The sequence below is a fragment of the Centruroides vittatus genome, unplaced genomic scaffold (genome assembly GCF_030686945.1).
Source record: "Centruroides vittatus isolate TY-2023 unplaced genomic scaffold, ASM3068694v2 contig_2682, whole genome shotgun sequence".
Lineage (NCBI taxonomy): Eukaryota > Metazoa > Arthropoda > Arachnida > Scorpiones > Buthidae > Centruroides > Centruroides vittatus.
In genome coordinates this window covers 542,724-558,028 of record NW_027121707.1, presented here as the reverse complement: position 1 = coordinate 558,028, position 15,305 = coordinate 542,724, and the positions used below count along the sequence as shown (strand labels likewise).

General features: G+C 35.5%; 1 protein-coding gene across 1 annotated transcript in view; it reads left to right on the top strand.

Annotated features, from left to right (window-relative positions):
• The window catches only part of S1P (membrane-bound transcription factor site-1 protease), a 59,501-nt gene that overhangs the window by 30,315 nt on the left and 13,881 nt on the right, over positions 1 to 15,305 (top strand). Inside the window, exons 10-15 of the mRNA XM_067266167.1 lie at positions 2,254 to 2,321; positions 5,120 to 5,222; positions 6,326 to 6,402; positions 6,484 to 6,558; positions 7,493 to 7,754; positions 14,331 to 14,378. Coding sequence (XP_067122268.1) covers positions 2,254 to 2,321; positions 5,120 to 5,222; positions 6,326 to 6,402; positions 6,484 to 6,558; positions 7,493 to 7,754; positions 14,331 to 14,378 — 633 coding nt within the window. The remainder of the gene's footprint in view (positions 1 to 2,253; positions 2,322 to 5,119; positions 5,223 to 6,325; positions 6,403 to 6,483; positions 6,559 to 7,492; positions 7,755 to 14,330; positions 14,379 to 15,305) is intronic.

Genomic DNA, 15,305 nt, shown 5'->3' with positions numbered 1-15,305 from the left:
TTTTAAGTTTCTTTATATTTAAAATATTTTCAGGTTATTTTGAGCCATCTTCAGTACAAACTACTTTGCATTATAATAGCATACAGTGTACAGAACAAATTCATATTGAGTTTAAAACAGAACAAACTTAAATTTACATCCAAGTTTAACTTTTACGAAAGCATTTTAAATCTGAAATTAAAGTCTAAATTTAATTTTAAAATCTTGAAAGTCCAAATTTAAAATCTTCAAATTAATGAAACTTTTCATAGTTTAATTTACATTTGTAAATTAATTTCTCATTTGGAATACAGTAATACCTCGACTTACGCTACCCCGACTTACGCGAACCCGGAGTTACGCAATTTTTAAATTTCATTGATTCGTCTTTTGTTCGAGCGCCACGCAACTCTTGATTACTCACTCCTTCCACACTATTGTTCAGCTTACATGTTCGGACGTGTCGTGCGGAATCGACGCATAGCTACAATTTATTTTGTGTTATTTATTTCTGTGTTTGTTATATCTATGGAGACTTGAGAGACTCTACTATGTCATCCAAATGAAGTAGAACTGATTCTTCTGCATCAAACAAAAAAAGAAAAACTTTAATTTGGAATGTAAAGATAACATTATTAACGACTTCGATACAAAAATGAAAAGGGTTTACAAATTTTAGAAAATATAGACTTCAACGAAGAGCGCATTTCTTCTACAAAACAAGAAATAAAAAAATTATTAGCATGCTACGAGGAAATTTTGCGGGAGGAAAAAAAAAGCAATCTTTGAGCAGTCAGACAAATTTGTTAGATTTTACGAAGCCTTCTACATCAAAATAACTTCGGTTTACGATTTTAATAATATAATTTGTTATACATATATATTATCTAAGATTTTATTAAACGTTTTTCTCTAAATTATTGTTTTCTTTAGCCTCCGACCCCAATTAAAAATAATTTGTATGTATTTATATGTGAAATTATACCCCGACTTACGCGAATTCGACTTACGCAGTTATCGCTCGGTCTCATCTGCCGTGTAAGCAAGGGCGTCGCCAGAGGGGGGGCAGAGGGGCAGTTGCCCCTCCCTAGACATGCGAAAAAAATTATTTAAATGCTAAGTCATTTATTGCCCGATTTATAATTCCCGCGCGAAAAACCCAAGAAGATTATGTTTTAATTAAAATAATCTTCTTAAGCTTCTTAAAATTTATGAATCGTTTTTATTTTACCTACATACAATTCATATCCTCTATCAATTTATATCATCTTGCCTCCCCCTGGCCCATTGGCTGGCGACGCCCTTGCGTGTAAGTTTGGGGTATTACTGTATTTAGAACATTCTACTTGTACTAAATAAACTTCAACATAATTAGAGTTGACTTTTTTAAATAACTTTTTCATATCTCAATCTATATACTGTAGAATTTTCTTTGACAGAATATAAAACTGTTTTAAAAAATCTCTCTAACATCAGTATAGTAGAATTTTTACAAGATCATGTGGTAGAAGGACTATTAAAATTAATATTACATAGTTTTAAGCAGACAAACCCCTACAATGAATGAATGAATGAATGAATGACTTCATTTTTGTTGTATTACTATAATACAAGAAGGATGTCATTTCCACTACTGTCTGTCCATTTGTCTGCCCTTTGTTAATCATGAGAATGGAATTAGATATATGAAAATTGAGACCAGTGTGGAACACTTAGGGTCAGAGGCCCCGATTAACTATATACAAGATGCCCACCAGTGGCCAAGCGGTCTTCGTTCTCTGAACACTGGGAGTTTGGTTGTGAGTTTGCGCCTCGCTCGGACAGGTTGGCCCCGTGGAGTTTTCCGGGTTTTCTCCACGTCTATAATGCCTAAATAGGGGCCAGTTTCCCTTAAAAAGACCTCCTGGAAGGCATTCCCCTAGGCAGATTGCCCAAGTGTTGCATTGCCATAACTAAACAAACAAACAACTATATACAGACTTCCAGTGTGGACCAGAAGTCGTGTCGTGTGATTTTTTTTTTAAGTTAAAAGATGATTAAAAATTGCAGCCCAACATTGTGACAATGCTACAATAATATGCATTTAATTTTTTAACATTAAAATACTGAGTTTTTTTTTTTTGTTTTGAATTAATAATTGTGTGGTGTGCATCTTTTTCTCCTATTTTAAGAAATAGTTTATATAAAATATTATTACTCTGTGTGTATGTGTCACAACATTCAAATTATTTAAAAACAATAGGTTGAATATTAATAATAAATGATTATTAACAGGTTTGGGAGTTAACAGCCAATAATGTCATAATGGTTTCTGCTATTGGAAATGATGGACCACTTTATGGGTATGATTAAATTATATTTTATTTTTAAGTATATGAAATATAAAATATTTATTTTGACGAAGATAATTTACACAAATAAACAAAATTTTAACCAAAATAACAAAAAACTTATTAAAATAACAAGCTCTTTATTGGCTGAGAGCCCAGAAGTTCAAAAATTATTTGATTAACAACTGCCGAATTATCGGGCTAGCAAATGGGTATAGAAATATTAATAATTTAAGTAAATTTGTTACTAGAGTTAGGCGTTAGGTGCCATCTCTTGCTAAATTTAATAATTAGAATTTTAATTAAATAATTTAAATAAATTTAGGCCTAACTGGAAGAAAAGAATCGGCCCGAAGCGGGACTCGAACCCGGTTGCATCCTTTGCGAGACGTGAGCAGTTACCAGTTACGCTACCCGGACCGAAGGTCCGGGCAATTAATGTGTCTCCAGCCGGCATTGTAATGACCGTCGATGGTTGTATGGTAATCTTATAGCAACTGGAAGGGGAGATCGGACCGAAGGTCCGGGAAGCGTAACTGGTAACGTGTCTGCACAGATAGCAGAAGTTGCGGGTTCGAGTCCCGCTTTGGGCCGATTCTTTTCTTCCAGTTAGGCCTAAAATTTATTTAAATTATTTAATTAAAATTCTAATTATTAAATTTAGCAAGAGATGGCACCTAATGCCTAACTCTAGTAACAAATTTACTTAAATTATTAATATTTCTATAGCCATTTGCTAGCCCGATAATTTGGCAGTTGTTGGTCTTTATATATAACGAGTTAGTTGTTGTTTATTTATAATTATTCGATTGGAGGGAAAATTTTAATTCGGTGTAATTTTCATTGTGAGAATCTGGGATTTAGGAGAAATATTTATTAAAATATTATTTTAAAATTTAAACTTGATGGAAAAATGATTAGTCTTTGACTTCCTCTCATTTAGAGAGAAGGATTCTTAGTTCCTTCCAAAACAATAGTTCAAGTGTGGTAAACCACTCGAACTATCTGCACAACTACCCAGCTTCCTTCTTTTGATGGAAGCATGGCGTGACATTCCTATAATCCTATTGGATGTCGATTTTGTATAAAAGGGTAAAGATCACCTTTTTACTAGCTCTAGTCATGTTCTAGCTATGCTCTAGCTTCTAGTCTTGTTCTTAAGTACCATCAAGGCTTTAGTCATTGTTCCCAATTTGGTGCCCTTGTCAAGTGTCCAACAGATTAGTAATCATCCTCCCAGGACTTCCAGTATGTAATCTCGAGAACTAATCGACTCTCCATATCAGTTATTTAGGGACGTCTGGTTATATAATCATTATACGAGGCATGTCTGGAAAGTAAGTACTGTTTTGTTCTACCGCCACTGCAGTGGTAGTATCGCAGTTCAGCGTCTGCACATACGTGTTTCTGGTTGATTGTCAGTCCAGTGATGCCATTACAGCCGGATTGTGTTGTTTTTCTACGTGTTAGTGAGTGTTCAAAATTTTTAAGACGATTGCCGATCTCGCCAACTGTGAAGCAATTGCATTCTGTAATACGGTTTTTGAACGCAAAGAATGTTAAGCCAGTTGAAAGTCATTGTCAACTTGTAGAAATTTATGGTGAAAATGTAATGAGTGATGGAATGGTGAGAAAGTGGGTTCTACAATTCAATGATGGACGCACCAATGTTCATGACGAAGCACGGAGTGGCCTGCCTTCTGTTGTCAATGATGGTTTGATTGCAAAAGTGAATGAGAAAATTCGTGAAAACAGACGGTTCACAATAAGATTGCTTCGTGATGAATTTCCACAAATTTCAAAAACTGTTTTGCATGAGATTGTCACAACAACAGATGTTCAGCAGTGGCTGTCTTCACTGGCGGCATCTTTCTTTGAAGAGGGTGTAGACAAGTTGGTTTCCCGATATGACAAATGTCTGAACAATGGTGGTAACTATGTAGAATAATAGTTTCCAACATGCTCTTTTATGTAAAAATAAATTTTGTTTTGAAAAAAGATTTTTTATGCGAGTTTTTCCGAAACGGTGCTTACTTTCCGGACATGCCTCGTATGTAAACTTTCTCTAAAAATAGAATTAGAAGTTTTGGATTTGATATCCTTGTATAATTGATTATCAAACTTATCCTGTACATGTATCATAGTCATCATTTATTCTCACCTTTATTTATAATATAATATAATAAATATTGTTATATTCTAAACTATCTATTTGATTAAGTTAGTGCCTAACTCCATTGTCGGCTCATGTTACAGTAGAAATGTTCAAATATAATACTTTCCTAGAATTCCGGTCAAGTTTACACTGTTTCTTTATCCACTTGAACAATAGATTCGTCGTGAGTTGAGACACAATAGAAATTATCTCAATTGGTGTTGGGAGACCCGACAACAATCGGCAAGAGTTGAGGAGTATTTGCATACTAATCAACTCTCAAAGATAGATAATCAGTCATCCCACATAATAGGATAATAGGATGCACACATCTCTTCTTCAATGAATAACTAGACTATAACTTATTTTGGCACTCTTAGAAGTAGCAACCAACATTTGCATGATAAAAAAAACAGTAGAAACCTCAGCCCCAATGAAATTATTGACAAATGTCGTACTTGCAGAAAAACAAATGTTATTCATACCACACACACACAAAAAAAAAATACTAACCTCTGCCATATTTATTCAATTAGATGTGTGTTTGGAATGTTGTTAATATTTTATTTAGTTAATTTATTACTTTATTAAATAAAGTTTTTATTAGAATTTGATATTACATTTTAATTTTAATTATTTCTTTTTTTTTTAATAGAACACTGAATAATCCTGCTGACCAAATGGATGTAATAGGTGTTGGAGGAATAAATTTCGAGGATCAGATCGCAAGATTTTCCTCCCGTGGCATGACAACATGGGTAAGTTAATTGAATAATTCTGTAATAATTTCATGTATGCTGCATCAACTTACATTTTTATGTGTAAGTTATTTAATATCCGTAATTTATATTTCTTGCATCTGAAAATGCAAAAGAATTGAATACAAGTACGTTTAGACCAAGTAAAATGGCAAAGCCGTATTTGGGACAAGACTATGTCTCGGAGACTCACTGCTAAGCAGGATCGCTTCGATCCTCACGGCAGGTCTTGTTCTCATTCTGCAATCTTCTTTGGTATCGCTGGTTTTGAGCACGGATCTTTGAAACTTTGCTGGCCACGGCCACGGCCACGGCCACGGCCACGACCACGAGGTTGTCCACGATGCATTTTCAGTGAAATTAACCTATCCAATTTCGAAATTTTTCTCTATTGCGTGTTGCTCTGGTTTGAATTTTTGCCAATGCCTAATGAAAAAAACAAATTATATTTTTGAAGCTAGTTTTAATATAAAATTATAATGATGTGTCAGCTAGTTTCAAAAACGTTCCAATGATGAAACGAGATATCTTCGGTCAGTCGGTCGAGGTTAGCACGTGGCGACCAGAAATATGTGAGGAATAACATGGGACAGGTAAATGGGTTTTTTCAAAAATTTGTTTGTCAAAATTTGATTTAGCAACATTCGCTTTTCGAACTTCCCAATGCATGTGTTTGTCAAAATTCAATTTCACAATATTTTTATTTCCAACTTTCCAACGAGCAATACATGCGCAAATCTCGCACTACTGCCTGTTTGTAGCGTGTGTCGCCATTTTGTATTTTATTTTGACTCTGTTCTCGGTTCCCTCACTACCTACAAGTCTGGTTTTTTTTTATGCACACATGATTTGGGCACCTAATACTCTGTGCCAAATTGCAACTCCTGACATGTACTCCTTCGTACCTCTAAGATGGTAACACAGCAGGCAGTACGATTTTATAAACAAGACATAGTCTTGTCAACAAACCAAAAAAATACACACATAATAATTAGATATTATGAGAATAAAACTTTATGTATATGTTCTAAATTTATATATATGTATATATAAGTGTATATGGAAGGAAAACTATACCTTAAAATATATATTAACTTTTGTAGGAACTTCCTGGAGGTTACGGTCGAGTCAAACCAGATATTGTAACATACGGTTCGGCAGTTCGTGGATCAAGTATAAAGTTGGTATATTCTTTAAACTGTGCAACTAATAAAATAGTTAGTCGTTATTTATACAAAATGAAATACATCTTATTTTATAGAGGAGGTTGTCGTTCACTTTCTGGTACAAGTGTGGCTTCTCCTGTTGTCGCCGGAGCTATAACCCTTCTTATGAGGTTAATATTTAATTTAAATTATCTGTATATTTACATATCTGTTTTTAAATTTTCTTGAGATGCTTTCGGTATATTTATTTTATTTCCAACAAAATTTTACCGATTGTACTTCGTTACATTATTCATAGTATACATATAATTACTGGTTTGTGTAAAATTATAAATAATTTTACTGATCCACAATGAGAAAAAGGTTGAGAAACACTGTTCTAGAAGGCACTCCGGTATGGTATATAAAAGGTTGATGTTGTCAACCTTTTATACATATTGTCAGGAGAATGTTAGTCCTTGTCTAAGATTCTCCTGAGATTGATACAGGGAGCAATTGAAAGATGTAATCAAGGTTGGTGTTTAATAAATATAAAATAAAATATATATTTTACCTACAGGGTATTTTAACGGGTACTGACAACTTATATCTGCAATACCTTTATTTATATGTTAGTGGAAATAAAACATATTATATTATCGTTATGAGTGGGCAAAAAAGATATTGGTGAATAACACGAAGGCCATTCGCTACCACTACACAATGAATTCTTAACAGAAACACGTCTTTTGGAATTGTTTCAGTTTCATGTCTGATGGCGTGTCTAAGGTCAAACTAGTTATGTACACATTCCTCTTATCTTGCGATGAGAACTTGATACATTCAACACCATGTAGTGCCTAGATATTTCACGAAAAAGTTGTTTTGAAACACACCCTGTACATTTCTTGATATATTCATAAATTTTTAATAAATAATACCTTAAGACAAGTTTCTAAAGAGCTCTTTAGTTTTATGTATATAATGATTGTTGTCATAATCTTATATTAAGTATGCAGATCTAAACAAAATATATACTATTTTTATTGATAACCATGTTTTTAGATCTTATTTAGTGTTGTTGTTTGAGATACTTATAAGTGATCATTTTACTTGTGATTTTAGCGGAGTTCTTCAGCTGGGAAATGCCATCAACCCCGCAAGTATGAAACAGGCTCTCATGGCTTCGGCACGGCGACTTCCGGGAGTTCCCATATTCGAACAGGGATGGGGCAAGTTAGATCTTCTGCGTGCATATCAGGCACTTCGCAGTTACCGTCCTCAGGCTACCTTAAGCCCTAGTTATTTAGATCTCACCGAATGTCCATACATGTGGCCTTATTGTACTCAACCTTTATATTATGGTGCTCTTCCTACCATTGTAAATGTTAGTAAATTTTATAATTTTTTATTATTAAATTAGTTTAATTATATGAATGATTTGAATAGGGCATTTATTTTTTTTATTGTGACATATTTAATTGTTAAAAATCAATAATAACCGAATGCTTGTTTGCTGCTCTGACATTTTATTTATTATTAACTTAATTAAAAATCTTTTTTTACAATTATATTGATTGAGTGCTGATCTTATTTAAGTATAAACATACAGTGAAAAAAGAAATATCTTACGAGCGAGGATTTTTATGAGCAGATGTAAGGTTTATGTAATAGGATTTATACATTGGATATTGTTTATTTAGTAATAAAATCTGTTGTAGTTATTAAGTAAATAATAAATTAAGTAAATTACTTGATAAAAGTCAAGAATTAAAAATAAATAATCCACACTTTAAAATTACTCCAGTATTTTTAATGAACAGAAATGTTTTTAGATCCATTCAATGGATCTTCATCAGTTGTAGAACATTCAATGATAATTGAATATATAATTTAAAACAATAATATCTATTAATTATTAGTTTATTATTAATACGTCTGACTTAGTAATGTTTATATATAGAAACTTCAAGTGAACAAAATGTCACGATTTTTGGCTCATAATTGAAGAGACTGATAGTAAAAGTGCAATTTAATCTAAAGAATTCATAATGGATAAATTAAAAAACCGGTTTTTAATTTATTTACCTTTAACTTTTTAATTTGTTTTAGGAGTTTTTTATTTGTGCATTATACAGGTATACCTTGCCTTACATCGGTAATTGGTTTCAGGAGAGGTGACGTAAGTCGAAAAACGACATAAGTCGAATTTACTCATGTAGTTACGACGTAAGTCGAAACTATGGTGGAAAACGACACAGAAACACAGACGTTTTCTTGTTTCGTTCTCAAGGATTTATGATGATTATATTAACATTTACTGTAAATGTACGTATTTTAATATGATTTTATGTGCTTTTAACACTTTTCTAGTGATATTACGACTTCAATATTTGTGACGGACGGATGTAAAGTCGAATAAAATGACTTAAACTTGATTTTTCATTTTTCCATATACTTTTTTGACAAACGATGTAACTCTAGGTATATCTGTATATGTTACACATCAGACTGAAGCACAGACTGTTGTTGTTAGATTTTTTGTAAGAGTTAGAATTCATCATATAATTTAGTCTGTAAACAAACTAATTCGTTTACTAATGGCAATCTTCCTATAAAGCCATTTGGGAAAACATTACATTATTTAATAACAAATATAAAAATTATATTACCACGTCCATTAATGCTAATTGCGTCTGGACCATTGAATTCATTCAGAGTCTCATTCCGAGGTGGTGATTTGTTCTAAAATTTTCTCCATTCCATTTTTGATGCATTCCATTGATGCATTTTCTGTTTTTTTTTTCTTGTGGCGTTAAGTTCTGAGGGATCTGTAGACCTCTTTCTGCTCCAAGAGTACTAAGAGGCAAGGAAGTGAGATTCATAAATATATATTATTAAGTCAGTTATATTTATCTGTTAAGTGGAAAAATATCCTTCGAATAAATCATCATTTTTTGTATTCAATAGATTCTTGATTAATACAGATTCGATTACTGCATAAGTTTTTGAAATGGTCTGGTTTGGTTTTATTCAATTAAGGCAGTGAAATGCGGATGATCTGCCGAGGGAAATGCCTCCAGGGAGGTCTTTTATGGGAAACTCCCTTCTATTTAGGTGTTACTAATGTGAAGAAAACCAGAAAGCTCCATGGCTGGTCACAAACCCACGACCGACTACCAGTATTCGGCGGTTTTATCTGCTTGGCCACCGGTGAGGATTTTTGGAATACATTTATTGCAATAACCAGGATGTTCCTATAAATACAAATGGTATTATAATGCACACATCAGCCTTAATGATTTATTCACAAGCCGAGTGATTGTCATATTATTTGGGCTACTTTACCACTACTATTAATAATTAAATAATGAGTAATTTAGTACCTACCTCTACCACCAAATTGTTCGGTATTTAATTATTAACTGTAGCAAAAAAGTATCCCGATTAATCCAGCAATTGTTTAGCTTATTATAAAACATTGGGCTTTGAGATGGGTGTATGTGATTTATTCACTCACTCAGACCTCAATGCTTACAGAACAAAATGGCACGTAAATAATCAGGTTTTAAGTGCCGTATGTCTATTTTTTATCTATTTTTATAAGTTTATTAATGCTAGTTTGTTTTGAATTACATTAATTGTAAGTAATATATTAGATGACGATATTTTGTAAAGAAAGTTAAAAAATAATAAAATAATATAGAATATAAATCGAACTCACTTGTGCCTATTGACCGGTGTGAAATAAATAACTTCAATTCAACGAACGTTTTCTGGACGCCTTCCGTGTCCTTCTTCAGGTTAACTGCTGGATTCTATTATTTTTAAAAAACTGCGTTCCGATCTTTTAAGAACAAATTCAAATGAAGATAGTTCGAAAGCGCGATGACCATCGCGCATGCGCTATATCTGTCGTGCTCCTTGTCGTACTGTATCATATTCTTTTTAATCTTTTTATTCTTTTTTATCTTTGGGTCACATGATTTCATGTGTTATCGGACCCAAATAAATCTTTATGCATCCTCTTGTAATAAAGTTTGCCAAGCAAGCGAAAGAGTTATCTCGTCGCGTGAATTAATGCATGTTGTTTTAGTTTGCGCTTTATGTATCTCTATCGCTTCCAGCCATTTGAGATGTTCCATCCGAGTCGTTTTAGTTATTAGCGTGGCCCCCGCGAAGTCCACATTAATGCCCGGTTCAGAAGCGTACACTGCAAGCGACGTGGTAGCTCTGTTGTATCTTATATCCGCCTCATGTTCTTTAACCCTGACTTCCATAGAGCGTTTCGTTGATCCTATGTAGATCAGATCCCTATTAAATCTCTCGTCCTTTATCGGGATTCGGTATACGCCTGCCATTCTATTCGGGTCCGATGGGTCCTTTCCGTTACGTAACAAAGTGTAAATGGTTGGGCCTCTCCTATAAGCAACGGTGACCTTACGTCTCCTTGCGATAGACGCGTATACGGATTTCAAGGTCGGGTTATATGTGATGGGTATTCTCTCCACCTCCGTATTTTGGTTGTTAGTTTGTGCCACTGCAGGTGCGTTTTGGCTCATTCGTGCTCTTTGGCGTTCCGCCATTCTTGGAATAATGTTGCGGTAGCCGTGTATATCCGCAATCTTCTCAATATGTTTCAACTCTTTCTTAAGCGCTTGTTGAGTGGAAGAGTGCGTGTATGCCCGTCTGACCAATGATCTAAATGCTGCTATTTTGTATTGGATCGGGTCGCATGAGTCACTCGGGATGTATGTGGGGCTTGCACATTGTTTGCGATACACAGAGGTATGGATGTTGTGCGAGTCAATCCTGATATCCACATCCAAAAAATGCACATTGGTATCACTATGTTGCTCAACTTCGATTGACAGACCATACGTGTTATCATTCATCTTTTCTACGAATTGCGCCAAGTTCGGTGTTGTCTTCCATACGATGATGACGTCATCTATATAACGTCTGTATAGTAGGATATCGTTGGTGAATCCCGGGAGTGTTTTGGATTCGAGTTGTCTCACCACCAACTCACACAAGTCCCCTGACAGTGGACTTCCCATCGGGACACCCCGCGATTGTGTGTATGTTACATTTTTAAATTGAAACACCGACCCGTAACACATGAGGTGCGCTAATTCCAACACATTCTGGTGAGGGCTGTGTCATTTACTTTCGTAAACAGGAAGTCTCGAAGTGCGCAAAAGCACGGTGGTATCTTGATGGAAGGATACAACGATTTAAAATCCAGCACCGTTATGTAAGCTGGGGAGGTGATCTGTTTCAACTGAATGATTAATTCTTCCGGATTAGAGATGGTGAACTGATATCCGCTCATGTGTGGAACAATTATGTTGTGAATCGCTTTTTCCAACTTACGGGTGGGAGCCTTGGTTTTATCCACAACCGGACGAAACTGTTGGCCTTCTTTGTGCGTTTTCGCGAACGCAAATAATTTGGGTACGTCCGGGGTATCCATTGTGATGTTCTTTAGTTCTAGCTTCTTGGCCAATTTCGAGCACGACAATCTCTTAACTCGTGAATGTAGTTTTTCTACCCAGTTACTTCCAACCTGATTGCATTGAGTTGCGTCTATGTATTCCTTCAGCCCTTTCTCGTATGTTTCCCTTTTCATGATTACTATGTTCTTGGTTTTGTCTGCTCACCAGAGCAGACAAAACCAAGAACATAGTAATCATGAAAAGGGAAACATACGAGAAAGGGCTGAAGGAATACATAGACGCAACTCAATGCAATCAGGTTGGAAGTAACTGGGTAGAAAAACTACATTCACGAGTTAAGAGATTGTCGTGCTCGAAATTGGCCAAGAAGCTAGAACTAAAGAACATCACAATGGATACCCCGGACGTACCCAAATTATTTGCGTTCGCGAAAACGCACAAAGAAGGCCAACAGTTTCGTCCGGTTGTGGATAAAACCAAGGCTCCCACCCGTAAGTTGGAAAAAGCGATTCACAACATAATTGTTCCACACATGAGCGGATATCAGTTCACCATCTCTAATCCGGAAGAATTAATCATTCAGTTGAAACAGATCACCTCCCCAGCTTACATAACGGTGCTGGATTTTAAATCGTTGTATCCTTCCATCAAGATACCACCGTGCTTTTGCGCACTTCGAGACTTCCTGTTTACGAAAGTAAATGACACAGCCCTCCACCAGAATGTGTTGGAATTAGCGCACCTCATGTGTTACGGGTCGGTGTTTCAATTTAAAAATGTAACATACACACAATCGCGGGGTGTCCCGATGGGAAGTCCACTGTCAGGGGACTTGTGTGAGTTGGTGGTGAGACAACTCGAATCCAAAACACTCCCGGGATTCACCAACGATATCCTACTATACAGACGTTATATAGATGACGTCATCATCGTATGGAAGACAACACCGAACTTGGCGCAATTCGTAGAAAAGATGAATGATAACACGTATGGTCTGTCAATCGAAGTTGAGCAACATAGTGATACCAATGTGCATTTTTTGGATGTGGATATCAGGATTGACTCGCACAACATCCATACCTCTGTGTATCGCAAACAATGTGCAAGCCCCACATACATCCCGAGTGACTCATGCGACCCGATCCAATACAAAATAGCAGCATTTAGATCATTGGTCAGACGGGCATACACGCACTCTTCCACTCAACAAGCGCTTAAGAAAGAGTTGAAACATATTGAGAAGATTGCGGATATACACGGCTACCGCAACATTATTCCAAGAATGGCGGAACGCCAAAGAGCACGAATGAGCCAAAACGCACCTGCAGTGGCACAAACTAACAACCAAAATACGGAGGTGGAGAGAATACCCATCACATATAACCCGACCTTGAAATCCGTATACGCGTCTATCGCAAGGAGACGTAAGGTCACCGTTGCTTATAGGAGAGGCCCAACCATTTACACTTTGTTACGTAACGGAAAGGACCCATCGGACCCGAATAGAATGGCAGGCGTATACCGAATCCCGATAAAGGACGAGAGATTTAATAGGGATCTGATCTACATAGGATCAACGAAACGCTCTATGGAAGTCAGGGTTAAAGAACATGAGGCGGATATAAGATACAACAGAGCTACCACGTCGCTTGCAGTGTACGCTTCTGAACCGGGCATTAATGTGGACTTCGCGGGGGCCACGCTAATAACTAAAACGACTCGGATGGAACATCTCAAATGGCTGGAAGCGATAGAGATACATAAAGCGCAAACTAAAACAACATGCATTAATTCACGCGACGAGATAACTCTTTCGCTTGCTTGGCAAACTTTATTACAAGAGGATGCATAAAGATTTATTTGGGTCCGATAACACATGAAATCATGTGACCCAAAGATAAAAAAGAATAAAAAGATTAAAAAGAATATGATACAGTACGACAAGGAGCACGACAGATATAGCGCATGCGCGATGGTCATCGCGCTTTCGAACTATCTTCATTTGAATTTGTTCTTAAAAGATCGGAACGCAGTTTTTTAAAAATAATAGAATCCAGCAGTTAACCTGAAGAAGGACACGGAAGGCGTCCAGAAAACGTTCGTTGAATTGAAGTTATTTATTTCACACCGGGCAATAGGCACAAGTGAGTTCGATTTATATTTTATACACCCCGGTGTGTAGGATGATGATATATAAATAATATAGAGATTATCATGAAATACAATGGCCAAGCTACAAATTGCAGGCATGTGTAAGTATAATAAATATAAATGTATTTGTATATATCACAGAGGAGGTCAATTACACAGTCTTGCTGGATGGCTAAACGTATGTTGATTCCTCGAGTACAGCATACACGCTGATCTAGATATGAATTTAGTTGGATAATGTGTATATTTAACTGTGTAAAATTAATATTTTAAAAAACGAATATCATAGTTTTAATAATGTTTAACATAGAGAACTGTTAATTTCAGATTATGCATTTATTCTGTTTTTACAGGTAACTATTTTAAATGGAATGGGAGTATCAGGAAAAATAATTGGAAAGGTAAAATATTTTATTATATTCTTGCTTTATTAAAGTCTTGAAATGTAGATTATTTTAACGATAATTTAAATTTTGAAATATAAATTAAGTACTTTTTAAATAAAAAATAATACCTAAATACGAGCAGTTTCCCATAGAAAATCCTCTCGAGTTGCATGCATCCCCCTTGGCAGATTGCCTGCGTTTTGCTTTCCCATATATATATAAACCGAACTTTTACTCCTGGAAAAGCAGCTTGAATTGAAATTAGAATTAAAAGTTCCCAACATTTATCTGTTTCGTGAACAGTTGTTAAATAGTTTCAATATAAATAACTTTGTTACATTGTAAGTTATGATGTAACAGTCATTTACAAGGTCTGTTCAAAAAGTTCGGAAACTTTTTGAATAGCACGTCTCCAGTTGTTTATTTTTTAAACCACTTGGAGGCATTGTGTCCACGTAAACCTCCAGAGTTACCTCCTTTAACCCATTTGTTAATATTTTGTTTTGGCGATTAGTTACAACCATTTATGTGAAGGGCTGTTCGTTGGGTTCGGCGAAAAATTGGATCCACGGAAATGAGCTCTTTGAAGGAGCAGTATTGTTCTGTGAAATTCGGGAAATCCTTCGCAGAAACTTTTCAGTAGATTACCAAGGCTTATTGTGAGGATGCTATGAAATGTACCATGTGTTACAAGTGGTTTACCTGGTCAAAAAGAGACGGCAATTAGTGGAAGATGATGAGTGTTTCGGACGACTATGAATGATCTCATGTATGCAAGTGGCATTTGACTGTCAGGGAACTTGCAGAAGAGTGTGGCATCTTGATTGTTTTGTGCCGTGAAATCATGACTGAAAAATTGAGGATGCATCAAGTTGCCACCAAATTCGTGGCTCACCTGATGACAGCAGACCAAAAACAACATTAAGGAACTGTTTGATTGAG